Source organism: Empidonax traillii, unplaced genomic scaffold (genome assembly GCF_003031625.1).
Source record: "Empidonax traillii isolate 1590-97213 ecotype Southwest subspecies unplaced genomic scaffold, ASM303162v1 scaffold274:size1118153, whole genome shotgun sequence".
NCBI classification, from domain to species: domain Eukaryota; kingdom Metazoa; phylum Chordata; class Aves; order Passeriformes; family Tyrannidae; genus Empidonax; species Empidonax traillii.
The window spans coordinates 1,044,949-1,065,285 of NW_020955467.1; the positions used below are offsets into that span (position 1 = coordinate 1,044,949).

Genomic DNA, 20,337 nt, shown 5'->3' on the forward strand with positions numbered 1-20,337 from the left:
AAAGCTAGTTTAGTTTTTAGGTACTTTGAGTAGTGAGCAGGACAAAGTCCATAAAGAAAAGAGCTGTGTTATATTTAGCCAAATGCATTAAATATGCCCATACAGTGAACACAGTTTTCATAGTAGTTTTCTTTTTCTGATGTGCTCACTCAGTGGTCAGTGTCCATGGAAGGGTAAAGGGAGAGACAGAAGAGTATGTGGCCATATAGTCTGACTGACTCATGGTTTTAGTGTTTCCAGACCAAGCACAACTTTTTCATGCAGTGCAAGGATTGTCAAAAGCTAAGGAGAAGACTTACCTATACTTAACCAAGGCAGGTGTTTATTTTTATATTCTACTGTCTCTTCTGTCTTTGAACTATCTGCTGGCGGGGGGGCAATTTAATGGATACGTTCTTAAGTCTACCATGGATTATTCAAGAACTTTACATTTTCCGTTATGCTTTTGTTCTTTAACTGAACCATTAAGATTTGATTAGGCATATATTTAATCATCAAGTTTGGTATTATATGTATATGTATTGCTAGTTCTTCAGGAACAAAAAAAAACTTTTCAACCTGTGTATGCATTTCCAAAGGGTTGAGCTTGTACGTAACTTATGTCATCAGTCTTTCACTGTAACTTTCTTCAGTTTAATCCTCTTCTCTCTTTGTGTCTCAATTTTCACTGTTCATGAAATTAAGTGTTTCACATCACTGGATAATGGCAGTAATTGTAGTGACAAATGACATGTGTTTCCCTGGATAGCCATAACAACACTGGCAGTATACATTAGAACAGTGGGAAGTAATGTAAATTGAGGGAAGCATCACTGATTACTTGCAAGCTGACTATCTTTCAATTTATATTTTTCTGAGTGGGTGCTCTTACTGTTTGTATAATTAAAAGAAAAAAAAACTCTTTAAGATTGGTAGGAATATGGGATGATTGGAGCATGATACACCTGGCCTTCTGTAGTTTGAGGCAGTGGTTTAATCATTATTTCTTCAATCTAGTCTTTATCAGCATAATTCTAGACATTTAGTCTGCTATTCTGTGCAATGTTCAACACTGAAATACTTCATCTCATCCTATAAAGTGTGACTGTTGATGGCATTTAGATTGCTTTCCTGCCATATTGAGCACTTCTGGGTTGTTCTGGGTAGCTCTTGCCGTTTTCTTCTGGTACTGGCGTGGGCACCGCACAAAACCTTTGCAGAGGTGGTGCTTCCAAGTCATCAACCCCAACAGCATCCACCTCCTGCTCCTCCAGCAACACCCAGTTAGACCTGCCCAGAAATATCTGGTCCTAGTGAATCACCTGCCCTTGGGGAGGTGAATGTTCAATATTGGAACAGGCTTGTCAGAGGCTCTCTGATCAGTGGTGTGCTTTTAGTTTGTTTAGTTTTTCTGTGACCCAAGTACATGGGGCTTTGCTAAATACTAAATTTGTGTCTTTTGCTGTGTCTGTTCCTTTATTCTGGAATGCAGTCTGGGTTTATGTTTGCTTCCAGAAGTCCATTAAAGTTTTTTCCTGCATGTTTTCCTTGTTTTCTAGCCAGCCAACTCAAATACTCTGAAGAAATGACCTAAGGAGCCTCCTTTGTGCTGTGAAAGGAGGTGGTTCTTTTAATCTTTTGAGGTGTTGAGCCCTGAGCCACTGCTTTGCCTAATTACCCCTTCTGCTGGGCAGGTTAGCTCTGGACCAGGGCCAGTGTAGTGCTTGAGCAAGGTGATGGGGTTACTGCCTCCCTTTCTCTAGGAACATGTCTGTGGTGACATAGAACCTGTCTGTTTGCTGCTTTGGGATGGGAATGTAGATTAAAACACCTATAAACAATCACCTCCTCTGTAGGCTGGAAGAAGGCACAGTGTGACACTGGGGTCACATTAGTGTAGACTTGGCTGCTGTGCCGCTCCTCCGAGGTGGAAGAGTGGAAGGCAGAGGCTGAAGATTTCATGGCTGGTGAAAGACTGGAGGTTGCGAACTGATATGTGCACTCAGTCATTCAGATCTTAATTCGTGGTCTGAGAAAGCTGTTACAGTGTAGCCAAGTACCCCAACCAAAAAGATGTTAATGTATGGCCCTACTAACTGGCCAGAGCAGTAGAGTTCTGGTCTTAAACTACAGCACCGACTTTGTCACCTGGAATGAGTGCCAGCAATACCCATTTAAATGAAGGGAAGTCAGTGGGGTCCTTGTCTTTTTTGGGTTTAAGTATTTCTGATGTTATCAGCGTGGTGTGTGATAGGGCTGTGGGTGATACTGTTACTTGTTCCATGCCCATGGTGAAGATGTGCCACTGCAGATAGTGAACTGGACTTCAGGTCCATCTAGTGGGTTGAGAGCAGACGTGTTCTTGGTGAAGTGCCGGGGAAATGAGGTAAAACCTAGAGAAGAGATAATAGACCAAAAGGAGAAACTGCCAAAAGAAATACTCTGTGAAGTAGCACTTACAGCCTAGGAGATGTCTTGGGATCCTGTGTTCAGGTATTTGGGAATGTACTCAAGTCTAAAGTTGAAGCTTTGGTGTGTAGCATTCACCAGCATGTTTGTTTTAAGTTCTAGCGTACAAATTATAGGTAGGAAGGATTTTTGGGCTGTTTGCACTGCTCAAATTGTAGATGCTTATTTAAATCCAGAGCTGGTCTGTAACTTCAGCTGGAGGGTGGAAACCCTTCTATTTCCTTGCTTTCACTGGGCTGGAATCAAAACCTTAAACATGTGGAAAAAATTTAAATAAGCAACCAGTGGCTCTTTGAAACATTATTTGTATGTTTAGTAAATACAGATGGAGATTACAGAGACAGCAAGGATGAATATATATCTTGGCATGAACCACTCCTTTAGCTTACTCGTAGTGGTGTGCTTTGACTGCTAGGCTGCCCTTCATTGCGTGTCCTTCAAGCTTTGTGTAAAGATAAAGGGAAGAATGTTATGCAGCCAACCTCTGGACTGCAGTTTAGAGCAGCCTCCCATTGATGGCATCCTTCTTCTCTCCCTCCCTTAAAACATAAAAGTGCAAAAGAAAGTAATCCTGTGGCTTTTTGGTTTGTGGACTCTTGATTACTTTATGAAGAGTAAATGAGAAAAGGTGCATAAGAGCCGTGAATCAGCACTGGGGTGTCTTTACTTAGTTGTTTTTATTAATGTATGGAGCAGAACTTGAGCTCGTTAGCAAGTCCTGCTAGTGGGGGAATTTCTCAATGTGCATTAAAGGCAGCATAAAAAGGGGGAAGATGATAAACAGAGAACAGGTTTTCACATGTTCTCCTTACTGAAAGACTTGATTGAAACAATGATTTAGGGACTGCTGTTGCCTTAAATGGAGAAAGACTGCTAGAGAAGTAATCTGTATGGTAGTGTCACTGCTTATGTGCAGTAGAAACTCCTGCAAAGGTTGGGAGATTGTTTGAAAAGCATTTTAAGATGACAAGTGTGTGTATAGGAAGGAATTTTGGTGGTGGGTTGCCCAGCTATACGTGATGTAGGTAGTGTAAGGATGGGGTTTTGTTCTGTTTTTTTTTCCCCTCTGCATAAGGATTTATGTCCTTGGCAGCAGGCTTTCCCATCTCTGGACTTGATTGCCTCAGCAGTCTTAGAAAGAGAAAACCTAGAAAACCTGTTGCGTAATATTTTGGGTAAATTGAATGGTTGATGAGACTACTGGGTTTGCCTTCTCATTTCCCTTCTAGGACATGGGTGGAAAGAGCCTTGATTTTTGCTAGTGATTAAGGGAGTGGTGTAACAGAGGAGAGTGTTCAAGCTACTATCTTCTTTGAAGAAATTTAGCTGCTCCTAATTATTTCCTGCAGGCAGTGGCCAACTGCAGTGGAGCCAGCTGAATGAGTTGTAGCTCTGACTCGCATGGAAACTCCACTACTCCTGGAAGAGTAGATCTGACTACCTGGTCTGTAAGGGTGGTGTGGTGTGTTCTCTACCAGCTGCCACCCCAGACACCTGCTGCAGTGTTCCAGTATTGCTGTAGTTTATCAGGGCAAGTGCTCTGAGGTGTCAAGACTTGCCCATGCAGCCCTCATAAAGGAGGCAGCAGTAGGCAGGCCTGAGTAATCCCGCACTCTGGTGTGTGCTTGCTCCTCTAATTTGTCCAGGCTTGGCGTCAGTTTAAAACCAGTAGGTTGTCAGTGGTTTGTATCTGCTGGAATTGTGCTCCCGTTAGTCTTTTAAGCAGTTCTGCCACAAACTCCTTGACCTCTTCAAAGCTAGTTATGCTGCTGTTGGGCTTGCTGGGTGTGCAGGCACCTTGCCACTGCGGCAGGATGGCAATCAGGAGTAAATATATGGCCTCATGGAATGTTTCAGGATATGCTCTGCCATGCCTTAATTCTTTAATCACTTCCTGAACAGCAGCAGTAAGGTCCATTCTGCTCAAATTGATAAATACTGTGTCTGCTACATCTAATTTTTGTAAATCAACCCTGACTGCACAAGGTCTGCAAGCTGTAGTTGTCATGTGTCCTGTGGCACATGGTCCCTGTGCAACTCTTTCAAAACCAGCAGCTGTTTCAGGCACATGAGTCTTGTCCAGTGCCTGGAGGTAAACCACAACACTAATTGCCTTGCAAACCTCTGCTGTAGTGGCTGTGACAGCAGATTTGGCAGTGCAGCTCCATGGGAGGGAAGAAAATGCTTTTAAGAGCAGTTGTTAAATGGGGGAGCTCTGGCATCTGCTCGTTCTGAATTTGAGATGTGGCTGATGCTGGATCAGGGCAACTTAATCTTGTTTCCTTTTTTGAGGGAGGAACCATGTTCCATGTCTCTGTACCTAGTCTGGCATTCCTGCTTTGTGTGTAGGGGTTTGCTTTTTTAATTAAAAAAAAAAAACCAAAACAAAACCACAAACTAAAAAGGGTGGAGGGAATCATAGAAATGCCCTGGAGATTACAGAACATGCTGTAGTTCTTGGACCTTGGACAGATAATGAGGAAAATAAGAAGAATTCCTCTGAGATTATTATGGTTTTCTTTTTCTGAACTCTTTTAGTGAAAAACATTGCCCTTGTTGGATATAAACTTGCTGCTTTACGTGTTCTATGAATACTGGTTCATGAGAGTAAAAAAAAAAATTATTCCAAATTCTCCCTTTTATTTAAAACCTGGCAGGCATATTTTATAGTTTTACAGACGTAAAGGTTCAGACAGGAACTTTGAATTCTGCATGATGGAGAAATGAAAGCTGAAGCTGGAGGGGGACAGGGAGTAACTTCAGAGTACATGCGTTGCTTTATCTTCCAAATCAGAATCCTGAATTTCCAGATACACTGAGTGTGACACCATCCTTTAGTCACCTAATGCTTTTTTGTAATTATCACTTTGTTTCCTTAATAAAACATAGGACTTAAGTTCCCTTCTTTGTGATCATCCCTCCTAAAGTCAGATTCTGTGAATAATTTTGTACAACTGTATGTTCACAAAAGTTTCTCACCTGTCTTTCGAAGATTAAAGACCGCAGAATTGAGACCTAATTTATAGTTTGGGTAAATTCATTCCTCAGAAAGTCTGTTCTTAAGCTCTTCAACAGCACATTTTGAGTCAAGGATACAGGCAAAAGAAAAGAACAGCGTTGAAGGCTGAGTTTTTCTCGTTTTTAAAATCTTCACGGAAGCAAGGTAAAGGGACCACCTGTAGTTAGAAGAGCATCTTCTGCTGGCTTGTTCTGTGATGAGATGTTCTGCTGTCTACAGATGGGCACTTCTCTTGGGAATCTTGAAGTTTAGGTGCTGTGTTTAGGATCCCATGCCTGTTGGCTTGTTTGAATAGATAGAAGGGGATAGAAGATTGTTTGTTGGGTTTTGGTGTTTTGTTTGGTGTTGTTTTTTTGTTTGTTTGTTTGTTTTTGGGGGGTTGGTTTTTTTTTTGTTGTTGTTGGTTGGGTTTTTTTGTTGTTGTTCGTTTTGTGTGGGTGGGGTTGCGGGAGGGGCTGGAGCAGGGAGATTGCTTAGTCTGAGTGCAAAGCGACTGAGACTGCTTGTGTAGGTGTATCCTGGGGGGACAGTTTACCGGTGTCTACTTGAAATGCAAAGGAGCTGCTCAGTGTCTCTGCTGGGAGGGGGTCACCAGTTTTTCAGTGTGGTGCCAGATCTAAATGAGCAGATGAACAGCAACCTGTGCATACTCTTCCTGTGGCCGAGTGCGTGATGGTTGCAGTGCATGAGCGCAGGTTATATATAGCATACACAGCTGGCCGGGTGTGCTACCGCTGGTGATGTGTTCCAGTAAGGGCAGCTGCAACTCAGTTGGTGAGCTCTGCTGGGGAACTCAGGTCCATGCTGTTGAACTAGAAACCTTAGTGTGGACATGTCCAGTTGGTGGGGTCAGCTGGGTGCAGTCAGGACAGCACACTGCAGCCGGCTCTCATAGGACAGCTCCAGTCTGAAACAGGACAAGAATGAAGACAACCGTGTTCAATAAACCATCTGCAAAAAACAGAGTTAACTGTATTCTGCACTGACAGTGATGTGTCTGAAGAAGGTTAGTGGGCTGGTGCTGTGATTTCAGTTCTTCCTTATTTCCCTCCCTTTTTTTTTGTTTTCCCTACCGTGACATCTGTGAACTCGACTTTGGTAAGTTTGGAGGAACAGAGTGGTGCCTTGTTGGTGTCTTTGAATTTGTGCAATGGAAAGGACGCTTCAGTGAGGACTATGAATTTTGACACAAATAAGGAGATGCATCCTGGGTTTGGTGCTATCTTCTTAATGCAAGAACAAAGCCCTCTTTTTTTCTTCCTACAAACCATTATTTAGTTTCAAAACATTTTTAATTCCTTACTGGCTTACAGAACTGAATAATGTATGTAGGTAGTACTCCTTCAGTTCTGCACAGTCAGGGTAGTGCACATCCTTAGTGCCTGCTGGGAGCACAGAGGGGAAGGAATTTGATCAGGGTTCAGATTAGTTATGCCAGTGTGCTTTAGTTTTAGAGGAAGACAACTTCACTCTGACTGCATGCAAGCGAAAAATTCATCCTTTGAAACCTAAACTTGTCTTCAGATGGCATTGTTACCCCAGTAATCAATACCAGGTCACTCAGTCTCCAGAGAGATGTACCAGAATGTGCTTTGCTCTGCAGTTTGGGTGATAAGGAACAGACTGGCAGTGACACGGGCATTTTGTGGCTTATTCTGCTTTCAGGGGTTGTCTTTCTGGAGGCTTTGTGGACTTAAAAGTCATTTGAAACCAGGAGAGAAATTCTGGGAACAAGAATGGTCCAGTAAGCTTCGTTCAGCTAACAAACTAGGTGTCACTTGCGCTGCGTGGAGCTGTTGCTAGAAATTTGTTATAAGACTGCTAGAGAGTTCTAGAAACAGCTGGGAAAATCCTGGCACTTCCTAGAAATTACTGACTCTGGGAATGGAGTGGGGGGTGGGGGGGAAATCCTGGAAACTTTTGAGAATTCCAAAGTATTTCTAAACCCTACCAGAAATTCAGAGAAACTTAGTTACAAGAAACTTTCAGTTTCTAAGGGCTGCTAAGGTCTCTCGTAACTAAGTTTCTAGGGATTCCTGCTGAGAAATTCTAGGAGCTACCACTAATATCTAGAAAACGCTAGAAATCCTGTGGGAATCCAGTAAATTCAGTGCCTCTGCTGGTAATTTCTATGATTTATGAGCATTTACTAGGAATAGGAAAGCCATTACCGGTTATCTTTGGATGAAATGTCAAACAGTTGCACGTGAATGAACACGCAAATCTTCCCTAAGCCACCGAGCATAGAGTTATATCATCTCCCTTGATAGGTGTCCTTTTTATGTGCTTGTCTAACCCACAAACTTGTTGTTTTCTTTTCTGCAGTCCTACTTTGTTACGGATTATGACCCAACGATCGAAGACTCCTACACCAAGCAATGTGTGATAGACGAGAGAGCTGCGCGCTTGGACAGTAAGTAGCCCAGCTGAAGCTCAGCCTAACAAACCTGGAGCTGTAGGTGCCTGTGTTTACAAACTGCAGGCATCAAATGAAATTACAGCTCAACAACAGCTCAGGATGTGTTTTGGTTTTTTTTTTTTTATGTAAGAGTGTGGCTGATAAAAGCTGCCTCCCTTTGTTTTATTGATGAGACACCCAGGGGTTGAAGTCCTTCTGCCCTGTGTGTAAGGATCACTCTTTGAACTTGGTACTGTTTGAAGCCACAGTGCCCACAAAACTAGGAGGGTTTATCTAACTCCTGGTATTCACCTGGGTGGAGTGAAAAAGCACATCTCTGAGCTGTTCTGGGCTGTCTCTCCCAGCTGCAATATGAGTGCTTTGCTTTAAAAATTCTCTTCTCCCTTGTCAGTGATTTCTTTAAGGACAAACCAACAACCCTCCCATACTTCATCTGTTGTATCTCTAAGCGTTTTTCAGATGTTTCAGCTGGCCATGAATTAGCAGAAGTCCTCAAATATTTTGTTGTTCAGTGTGTTCGGTACATGTTGAGCTGTTCAGTCAGTGCAAGAACTTGTTGGAAATATTAGTAAAAAATCCAGAGTATCTGTGAAAAGTGGTTTTTGTCTAGCTGTGATGTGCAGGAGGGACTCTAAATAATGTCTTTTTAGGAATTAATTTTTTTCTCAGTCTGTAAGAACGTGAAATGTAGTAATCCATGTCTTTTTTGTGTTCAGTTCTGGATACAGCAGGACAAGAAGAATTTGGAGCAATGCGTGAACAATACATGAGGACAGGGGAGGGGTTTCTGCTTGTTTTCTCAGTCACAGACAGAGGAAGGTAAGCCTGATGCCAAGTTGTTAAAACAAACAAGTTGTAATTATTCTCAAATTATCCGTAATTGAAGTAATCTCAAACAGAAGCATTAAGTATGCATTCACTCTTAGGTTCTAGGTGTGACAGTCTTTCAGCACTTACAACAACCAATTTTGAACCAATCACTTATTGAAAGTATCTGTTTCTTCCAGTAGAGGATTTGAAAGCAAAACACAAAAAAATGACAGCTCTATTCAAGAACTTTATTACGCAGTCCAGAGTACCAGTTTCCTGGGATTGGCTGGTATTTGCAGTATTCATCCCATTGCCATGTGCAGTGTCAAGTACCTGGCTCTGGGTTTTTGAATGGGTGTATCCAGTTTAGGATATGTCTCTTCACTCTTGTGCAGGCAGGGCTCACTCTGCTTGCTCCCATGAATTGACTGAATGGCTTCAGAGTGGAAATGAAACGTATCTTCTTAGAAGCTCATGGGGAACTCTTCTTAGTGGCACACCTTCCTTCTAATTCACCTTTGGATGAGGAGTCTGGCTACCTCTTTTTTTTTTTTAATGCGACTTTCTTACTGATGATCATCTTGCTTATAAATTTTAACGGGCAAATCTAAGTGTAAATGTCTTCAGATTATATGCCTGGAATTAAATAGAGTGCCTGGGAAGGCTCCAAGGGATGTGATTGTCTGTAAGCATCTGTGCTGAAGCTCCTTATTTAGCTATGTAGCTTTAACAGTGTTCACTTGAAAGCAGTGATTTCTTTCTTTATTCTCCAAAAATCCTTGTTTAGGCCAAAATTAGCTTGTTTAATTTTGTCCTGGAAGAAGCTTCTGGAGTATTCATTACTGCTTGAACAGCATCAGTACCTGATATAACTTAGTCAGTAACTGGAAAGCTTTCTGATCATTTAGCCCTGCCGTTTTTCTGTTTTTGAAGAAATAAAACTTTCCATCTTTGATCCCCCAAAATTCCTAGAAGTAGCTATGGATGTTTCCAGCTGAAATATTGATCATCAAGGTCTCTAGGCTGTAGTTTGAATATTCTAGCTGGAGTTGAACTCCGAAGTCTGTATTTGTAGAATGGACTGTGGTTGTTTGGTTCTCTGGGTCTGGGAACAGGGGCACAGTAAGCATTTTGCTCACCCTGCAGCCCCACCTAAGCCCAGTGCATAGCAGGCTTTTAACTTCAGATTTTTTTTGTTTGAGTGTTGAATGGTTCTCTAACTGGTCATGCAGTGACAGCAGACTCTGGAGTGCCTGCAGCTGTCTGTGCTCGTGTGTCATGGCAGGGCAAGTCCAAATAGGTGACTCATCATTTCTGAACTTTTGCAGAACATGAGAATCTATGAATTAGTACACTGATGCTCTACTTTTATTCTTTTACAGTTTTGAAGAAATTTATAAGTTTCAGAGACAAATTCTTAGAGTGAAAGATCGTGATGAGTTTCCTATGATTCTAGTTGGCAATAAAGCAGATTTGGACCACCAAAGACAGGTAATTCATTTGCTATTACTTACTACTCACTTTCTTCCAGGCCGTTTTCCTTCCAAAGCCAGAATGGGAACAAGCAAATGAAAAAAAGTCATATCATACAAGCTAACTCCAGTGCAAGAAATTACACTTGGGTTTTGTACTTGAAGATTCTTAAAAGCATGATGGCATTCCACATACAGCACTGACTCAGTGGGGTTATGTTGAGACCAAATATATTCAGAGAGTTGAGAGCTTTCTGTCATGACTTGATTACTCAGGCATGAACGTGTCTAATTCCTCCGTTCTGTTACTCACCACAGCGCTGTGCCAAGCAGAGTACATTCCAGTACTGGCCCCAACGATCCTTGGACTTCAGTGCCCTTGCTTTTACCTTTCATTGCTGTTATGTATAAATTAGTAGCTGGGCACTGTTTTCTCTTTGGCCACTTGTCATCTGCATAACCGACTTAATGCTTTAAAAGTTGGAAGCACAGCAACACAGTTACTGTTGCACTCATGTGCCTTCAAATTACAGTTTTTTTGAAATTAGTGGATTTCAACCTCACCTCTGGTTGTAAGGCAGCTTAAAAGATTTAGTTTAGAATGATTTAAAGAAGGATCTTTAAATGTGTGTTCCCTACTTGCTGTTGATTTTTAATGGATCAAACTAATTTGAGCTGAAAGAAAATAATCATACTATAGCAGCAGGAAAGGAACAGATGCCAAACTTCTATTTTCTTCAACAATTTATTTGAGAAGCCTAATGTTTTCTCTTGAGACAGTAAGATGACATCTAAAGCTTGTTTGCAAACACATGATTTTTTTTCTGAGAGTAGACTAAATATTACTAAAATTGCAGTAATTATTTTAGAAGTTTAACAGGGAAAACGTAGTTTCAAACAATCAGGTATTCTTAGTGTTGTATACCAGGACATGGCTTAGTTTCTGCTCAAAAGTACTCACACAGATTCTTGTTCTTTGCTAAATAAAATCTTTCATCTGTCAAAAAGCAGATGCAAAATAGGCTTAAATCAAATAATGTTAAAGAGTTCAGTGGGTGAGTACATTGTTAAATGAATTTCTCAAATACTACATAAAACATTTAATACAAAAGAAATTGCTTTTGAGTATAGTTCCTTGACTGTCACAGCCTCTTTATCCCAAAACCAGTGTAGAAAGATCATTAAATTAAAACCTGTGCTGAAAGATACTGACTTGAAAAAAGTTTTCACAGAAGTAGCTCACAAACTTAACAGAAGTAACTTCATGCACTGAACTATCAGCCTGTCCCTGAGGCAGAAGTGAAATTTTCATTTTTCAGTTACCATCACGCCCCCATCAAAATTCCCAGATTTTTAACCTTTCAAGTCCTGAAACATATATACTTTATCTCATGCACAAATGTTGGCATGTAAGTGAAACTGAACTATTCTTCTAATCGTAATTGCTGAAGGGCAGACATCCAGATGCTTTGGGAGGGTAGTAACATCATTGCTGTCAGCCCCATTTCTCAGAGGATACCTGCAAATGTAGTTGGTAATCCTATAGATCCCTTTCTAGAAACAGTTACCAAGTTTGTTGTCTGTCTTCCACCCTCCTAATGTTTTTAAACCACTTCTGTTTCTCCCCTGAAGGCAGAAAGGTGCCTGGTTCCTGCTAAGTTTTCAGTTGACAGTGGGCTGCTCTAAGCAGCTGTTGTCAAATTGCTTAACTTTGCAGTTTTGCTGCTTCTATCTGAACACAAAAGCATATGTTCCCAAAATCTCCTTTTGCTTTTTATGGCTATATTAATTACCTTAATTGATTAGATGCTGATGAGCATAGCTTTTGGTGCCATCACTCACCATTTACATGCTAGTTGGTGGATTTGTCACTCCTATCATAAGCTGGGGCTAAGGCAGATGTAGCTGAAAAAAAACCCCAAATAATTCTAGGTTTGCTGAAACAGCTCCCTGTATGTTCTTAACTCTTCCCTGCCCCTTCCCCATCACTTGGTGTGTTTCAGTTGGGCTGAAGTCGGTGTGAAGGAACAGTTTGGGGTTGCTGAGCTGACATAATTGTTCTCCAGAAGGGAGAGGCTCCTGTCCCTCTGACTTCACAGTCCCACTCTTTCCTTTGCTGGCCCTAGCTCTCACTTAAGTACTTCGAGTTGAATCATCTCTCTGGAAGGGGAGTAAAACAGATGAGCAGGAATGACTTCCTGGGACCTATGTGAGCTAAATCAGCTTGCAGAAAGAATTAAGTGCCCGTGCTGTAAGCATGGGAAGGGGTGGGACTGTGGCTTGCAGCAAAGCAGGGAGGAGTTGGGGTGGGGGCAAGAAAGTGAGACCTCGCCTTTTGGCAGCACTGAGCAGTTAGATCTTATCAGCTGAATGTTAAATGCAGCCTGAATCTCCAGTTCATCTGTGGGGCTCCATCATGTGAACTCTTGACACAGGCATCCAGTGAGTGAGTGGGACAAGCACGCTGATCCCATTGAAAATTAGTCCTGCCACTGTGTCTCCCAAAGTAAGGGAAAACTTCAGCCTGACAAGCAAGGTCATACTTCTCTGGCTACAAGTTTGTTGCACAGGCAGCTGTGGTGGGAGGTCTTGGAGCAAAAGCTTGCCTGAGAGTGCTGGGGTGAGTGGGAAGTGTTGGGTGTCCCCAGGCTGTAACTTGTAGGCAAAACCAGGAGAAGGATTAGTCCTTTTCATTTTTGCCTTTTCAGTCTGGTGGTCTGTGAGGCCTCACTGGGATTCCACCAAAAACCTGTTCAGCAAGGCTGGCGTTGCACTGTGGTCTGTTTACTCACCTAGTTCCACAAGACGCTGTCGTTCTCTCTTACCTTGTTTAATCCCAGCTGTACATTTTTCAACTTCAGAATTCAAGCAACATTTTTAGAAATTCAGGAAGCTGGGTATCAAACCTGCTTGTACTGAGCATCTGCCTGCTCTTTGTGTAAGACAGGAGGTAGACGAGTGAAACACATGCTGCCTCAGAGTGACTAAAACTAAGTTAAAGTAATTTAGTGTGTGTTTGGATTGGCAAATGATACTCAATAGAACTAACAAGTATTCCCAGAGCCCAAGAAAGTAAAATGTGTACAACAGTTCTGGATGTCTCAGGGGTCTGACCACACCTTTATCGAAGTAACTGCGTGTTGAGGTTGAACAGAGTACTATCGTTGTGACACCATAAATCTGGAAGCTAATAAGGCGTAACTAACCATCCTTGTGTGGTGGCAACTGTTTCTCGGGAAATACATGAGCTGGGTTGTACAGCAGAAGCGCACAAACAATTGCGTGATCTTGATGAATTGTTGAGGCTTACTAAAGATATAGTCTAAAATAGTTGTGGCTGTCATATACCACAGGCAAACTCGCAAGTGTTTTTGGAAGAAGAGATGTGAAAGAATAAGTTTGAAATAGTGATTTAATATGGTAATAACTGTGTAGATAAATGGAGTTAAGCAACCTTCTTGTAATTTTTGTCTCTCAATATCCACAGGTTAGGGTGACTAAGAAAAATGAGTCATTAGAGGACAAGCAAACATTAATCTATAGAATATATGATAAGGAATGAAGCTGCCAGTGTTTCCAAATTCCCCAATCAGTCACTGATTGCTGACTGTGAAACTAGAATTGAAGCATTATCTCTCGTTGCTCACACTGTAGCCGTCTTTCTCTTAAATGGGTTAATTCTGTACAACTCGACACTGGATGTTTCTACAGTAAGATAATTCAGTAAAGCACCAGATGTTTTAATAATAACCACTACTGTTGGAGGAGTAGACTTGTCAGTGCAGGATATATATGACTTTTTGTAGATAACTACTAGCTTAAACTGGGTCAAGTCTGATCATTCCCCAGATGGCAGGTTTTCAAGGAATATCCAAGTTGCAACAGGAAAGTGCTTGGGTTTCATTAAATGTTAGTTCTTGCTTTTGCATCATGACTGAACTAACACAGTGACCTAGTGCTGAGATCATCTCTGCTGCTAGATTCTTTAAAAGCAAGATTTTAAAGAGAGGTTCTTGGGTCTTCAGTTTATGTGGAGAGAGATGATGAGCAAAGCTGGTGATCCCAGGCAAGCAGCCTCATGCCTTGACCTTGCCTGGCAGCAGCGTAAGTGCCGGCAAACAGGCAGTTTAACGTGTTGGATTTGCAAAGTCACTGCTTCACAAATAGTTTGGCCTGAGATGGCTTATTTCAGGGGGTGGACCAGTACAGAGACCTGTGTGGTGGCCTATTCAAAGTCTTCAACATTTTGTTTTGGCCTTTCTCTTACCTATTGTTAGAGGAAAGTGTGACAACAACTTCCTGCAGTGGTAGGACGTTACGGTCGTTCATAGCGACACCTCTGTGCTCACAGATGGATCGGACCTTCAGGTCTTCCCATGGCTTGTGTGATTTGAGCTTTGTAGATAATGAGCAGCTGGGCATCTGATTTTGGTATCTGAACACAGCAAGGAGTCTGAGTGTGTCTCAGTGCTTCATAACCACAGTTTGCATGTGCCAGAGTAACCTTTGATAGGAGAACGTGGGCGAACTAGAATTCGTGGATAGTGAACTACCCCTGCAGGAAAATGTTGTGGCAGCCCTCTGGAAGCATGAACCAGCAGCACCTGTGGGTGGGCTGGTGAGGCAGAAAATCAGGATGACAAATGCATCTTCAGGAGCGATGGAGCAGGAATGGGCAATGTTTCTGTGCCGAGAACACGGTAGGGTGAACACAAGGTGGTAGAAATGGATTTCTTTCAAACTTGAGGAAACACTTCACTGCTACGTGCTGACAGGAGTATGATGTGTCCTTTAGTCTTGTATAAGTGTCCAGACAAAAGACAGATGCGGTGTTAGGTTAGGCAGCCTTGTAGAGTTGCTTTAGCTGGAGGAAAGCATAGAAACTTCAGAAAGTAATGTATTTCTGACAGATATCAGATACAATAGTGAAGAGAGATGGCCATATGTTCACAGGATTCTTGTGCAGATACTCAAAATGGAAACTGTTTTGGAAAGAGGAATGATAACTTAACGAAATGAGGAATAAACTTTACCATGTTTGACTTGCTCACATCTTCTGTAGGGGGCTTTAATTTGAGAAAGTTTTACTAAATGACTGAACAGTGTGAGTGCTATCTAAAAAACAAACAATAAAATATCCTATGGCAAAAAGGATAAGCACTGAGTGACTCTCATTCGTATTCAGCCTTAAGCTTGCTAAAACTGCAGAACCAACACACACAGATGTACACACAGTTACTACCATAAAATCTGTGGTTCTCTTTACTTCTGTCAAAATAACATACAGCCCTCTTTGAGGAAAAAGGATTTAGTTTTTGTTTTGCTGTTGATGTTAAATAAGCTGTCCCATCACACTTACTGAAAAACATGTCATGGTATAGAGTTGTTGTACTTGAGAACGGACAACAAAAAGATGAAAATTCATGATCTTATTTTCAAACATTTCTTTGTTTGTACTTATATTTCTCTCAGCTTTGAAGATGTAACTGGTATCTTCTGGCCTCTAATTTACAGCTTGGGCACTGCAAACGTTTCTGTAGTGTTTCCAAACCAAATATTTTTTTAAACTGACTTTGAGGTCACGAAAATTGACCACAAGCTACTCGGCAATATACTTGTAAGATTGACAAGAAAGATAGTTTTTGAATTAAGCAGTTACAGATACTCTAGTAAAGGCAACAAGGATGTTAATGTATCTATAATATTTTAAATGCAGAATATTGTGGAAGTGTAGCTTGACTTTATTACGGTGTTAGTTCGACTTGTACCTCTAATGTGCTTTAGATACAACAGTGAAGAAATTGGTAACCATATATGTTTAAAGCATGAGTTCAGTTTCTCCTCAGGACTGTAGATTCCTTGCCAATTATTTATTTTTATTAGACTTCAGCCTCTCGCTTTCTGGGGCTAACGATAAACTATGCAGGGACAAAGAAAAGTACAAGGAGTTTGTTTTGCAAAAACAGTTATATCCATACTAAACTTATTTGTCTGAGTGAGGCAGAGATATATATAGAAGGTTCTGGAAGCTCTGATGCAAACTTTGGGAGATTCTACAGTGACGCTGATGTGCCAGAAAACAGCTACGAGTGTTTGTCAAAGTGCAGTCTTCGTAAGCTTTGGAAATAGGATATTTCAACATCTGGGGTTAGAGTGGAGGGGGTTGAAGTGGAATTGTTCTAAGGGAGCAAGAGTCTTCATTATGATTCAGTTTTCAAACACCAGTGGAGGACTGAAGAATTCCAGTTGTTCTCCTTATGTGTCCTGCAGTTTAAAGGGCAGCTCCAGTGTAAGTTGATCTCAGGGTTCAGTTTTGAGGGTTTGTGTTTTGGCTTCAGCAGATGATCATAGCACTGAAATAAACATAGTTTCTGTGAGCATTTGAGATAAGCAGATGTATCCTGAGTTACTCCAGCTAATGGCACAGGGTGCTGGGGGCTCCTTGTAGAGCTCTTTGAGGCTTTAGAGAAAGCAGCCCTCAGTTCAGCAGGAAAAGTATTAATGTAGTTCTGGTGGGGATGTGAAGGACAGAGGAATCAAACGTGTGGAGATGAAACATGAAGGCTCTCAAACGGTTGTGTAGAAAACTAATAGGAAAAAAACTATTAGGAAACTATTTTGCAAGCTAAAAAGTACTTCTAGGTCTTGCACTGTGGTGAAAGCTGCCATTGCTTTTCTAGTCCCACCTATTTCCATTTCTGTGTAGCTTTTTAATATAAGTGAATATTCTGAGTGCCCTAACTAATACAAAAATAAACCCTCATTATTTTTGTTCTTATGTCAGTCCTCTATGTGCTGGTTTAGTGTTTTTCTGTGAAAGCAGCATAATCTTTGACATTTCTTCCACTTGGCATTGTCTTGGCAAGATCTGTTGTACTTCCTTTTATCACCGAAAGCTGCCCTTTCCTCCCCGGCCCTGTGGGTGACCTTCCCGTTGAAGCCTCACATGCCTTGCGCCACGCAGGGTGGCCTTCTGTTCTCTGACCTCTCTCTGCTTTCCACTTCATCCTAAAATACACAGTGATCTCCTTTGGTTTTGCCCTATGACCGACTTATTCCTCCTTTCTGCAGTGGTCCACTAGCTTCCTGTCTTCTGCTTCACCACTTTAAATTTTACACCAACTTCTTATGATGCTTATTATTTCCTTTGTTGTCCCAAGGAGTCAATATGTAGACAGGGTTTCTTTAATATTCTGGATTACCTTGAGGCTTCATGGATTTTTAGAGCTCTGATAAATTAAGCTATGTTTAAAACTGGCTGTATCAGTATTTTGCTATGTCATAAACAGATTTTTTTTAATGTCTTTTATAAAGATTTAGAAGCTAAACAGCAGTTGTTGTTTTAAAAGTAGTCTGATTTTTATTTTTATTTCTGTAACTTAGCTTGGACAATGAGAAAGTAAGTGTAGCGGTAGTATTCACTCACATTTGTTAGTAATCCAGCAGATGTTGACTGAAGTACTTGCTTTAAGGAGAAGCAAGAAACTCTTGTCTGCCTGTGAAGGAAAACTTGTTGTTATGCAAAACTGAAGACAAGGCAGCTGGAGTGGGTGAAATTTCTTGGAGGGTCAGCCCTCCAAGAGGACTATTGCAGAAACTTATTTTAAAAAATAGTCTTCACTTGCTTTTGAGAAGATACATTCCATGGATTTTTTTCCCAGTTGTATTGTGTGGACAGGGCGGAAACTATGCTGTGGCCAAATAAGCACTGTTGTTCCAGGGAAATGGATCCTTAGCATGTATATGGAATGTCTACTGATCCAAATGTGCTTGTAGAACCCTTGAACTTAATGCTTGATGTCTGTTGCAGGTGACACAAGAGGAAGGCCAGCAGCTAGCACGGCAACTTAAAGTAACCTACATGGAAGCCTCAGCAAAAATCAGATTGAATGTAGACCAAGCTTTTCATGAACTTGTCAGAGTTATAAGGTATGATAACTTGAGACAAGATAATTCATGTCCCTATATTAATGGTTAGCTGCAGGAAAGGTATTGAAATGCAGTGGGAAATCTGCCTGCTGTTACCTGTAAGCTTTGACCAATGCTCTCCAGTATAAAATAGTCCTGATTATTGGGAAAAATGTTTACATGACTAATATAATATATATGAAAGATAATTTTGTCACCTTAATCTCTCAGATTTGATTGAAAACCCAGTCAGTAAATGTGATAAACTAAATCGGAGATTGACCTTCAGTAAAAAATTTTCTTAATAAAAAACCCAAAACCAAACAAAAAAAACCACCAAAAGGTGAATTCAAAAACTGTCACTCATTTAATGAGTAATTTGTGTGTAAAAAGGAAGTCCATACCCTAAAAAGAAAGTGTTAGATGCGGTAGTTATGTTTCTTTACCTGAAAATGATTCTGTGAATTTAATTTGAAATACCTGTTTCCAGGAAATTTCAGGAACAAGAGTGCCCTCCTTCACCAGAGCCAACACGGAAAGAAAAAGACAAGAAAGGCTGCCATTGTGTTATTTTCTGAGAATCCCAAGAACCAAGCTGTCAACTGCCAGATTATTTTTTTTTCTTTCCATCATTTTACATCACTTCTGGTATTGGTCTAGCCTTATATGTGCATGTCCTAAAAGTGGTCACCAGAATAGCCTTAGTCCAAGAAGCTGGCAGAATAGTTCTTGAAGAAGACTCGGTCATCCTGGGGCAGACTTCAAACCAAAACACTAAGGCTGCTTCTCTAATACCACAGTTCCTTCCTTCTCTCCCTTCAGAGCTTGCACCTTGTGGAGTTTTATTCGCAAAGGAGATGAAACAAAACCGTGTAGGACAAGGTGTTGAAGTGATGCATAAGGTGTCTCTTGTGAATTAATTTATTTTTACTTCTGACATTTCATTAGCTATTACAGAGACCTATATTGAAGTATAGAGAATACTTTTTAAAAAGGGGTGGATTGGCTTTTTTTTTTTTTTCTTTTTGCCCTCAGTTAAATTAGACTTGAGTATTCAGCTAGCCTTAAGAAACCTACACTGAATTTCATTGTCAGCTAAAATTTTCATCTCTTGTCTATGCTGCAGTTTTATTTTGGTGGCCAAAACAGTCTACTGTATTTATTTTATGAATCCAGAACAGCTACAGGATGATTACTACTACTATTAGGATATGGCCAAATACCTGAGCTCCTTCTGGATTGAGGCATTTCATCTTAAGAAATTTCACATTATGTTTGAAAACAAATTGTGTCTTCCTTTGTATTTCTGGGTAAGGGATTAAGGAAAACTAAATTGTAGCTGTTTTTGTTTCATGTGATATGAAATTGAATTTGATCTTTCCATTGTCAGAGATGATTAAATGTTTTTGCTATATACTTTTATACATTATTTTCTTATCAAACTAGTTAACAAGTATTTTTATATGTTTGTAAGCAAATATGCTTTCACAGCATAACTTGTGTATATGTAAAGATGAGTATTTAATTCTCACAGTTCACTTTTAACTGACAAAATGTGGGATTTGCCAAACTGTGGTAAACTTCTCCTTACCTTTCCCGTTATACCCAAGAATGGCCAATTATGTGCCTGCCCAGCACACCCATAGAGTAAAATCTAGTGTTGTCTTTTAATGAATTTCAGTATCCCTTACTAAAGACTGACCATTATGTGAATTATTAAACTGTAAGACTTTTAACTGATTGTTTAGTTAAACTGTGGATGGTTGTTTAATTTTGAGTTCTGTGGATTGTGTTTAAACAATTCAAGAGTATGGTCCCTGATATTGAAATACTGAGTGGTATTGCACAGTTGTCACCTTACTGAATGTGTCCAACAGTTCTTTGAAACTTGATTATTAAGCAAACCCTTGTATAATTTCAGGTGCTAGAATTAAAGATGATCTAACCATTACTGGGGGGTAAGCACACTGCCTCTTTCTGACTCTCTGCCAAAACCTGAATTTTTTGGGTGGTTGGGGGGAAGGGATGGAACCTGGCTAGGGGATGGATGTGCGTGTCTGCACAACCTTTTCTTCAAGCTTGGGAGTAAAGAAAAGCTATTTCAATTTAAATCATGACAGATGATAAAAGCTGGTGTTTGTTTTGGCTTGGAATATGTAGTCAGTGGTCCAATCGACAATTCTTGTGTGTTCAGGTTATGCTCACTCTCAGGTGCTCTGCCATAAATCTGTACATGTCTCCTGAGACAACAGGACTTTAAC

General features: G+C 40.7%; 1 protein-coding gene across 1 annotated transcript in view; it reads left to right on the top strand.

Moving 5' to 3' along the window:
- RRAS2 (RAS related 2) overlaps positions 1-20,038 on the top strand; it is a 44,161-nt gene extending 24,123 nt beyond the window's left edge. The window contains exons 2-6 of the mRNA XM_027889882.1: positions 7,793-7,880; positions 8,603-8,705; positions 10,079-10,187; positions 17,979-18,097; positions 18,567-20,038. Of these exons, the coding sequence (XP_027745683.1) occupies positions 7,793-7,880; positions 8,603-8,705; positions 10,079-10,187; positions 17,979-18,097; positions 18,567-18,654 (507 nt within the window). The 3' untranslated portion in view covers positions 18,655-20,038. The remainder of the gene's footprint in view (positions 1-7,792; positions 7,881-8,602; positions 8,706-10,078; positions 10,188-17,978; positions 18,098-18,566) is intronic.
- The last annotated feature ends 299 nt before the right edge of the window (positions 20,039-20,337 follow it).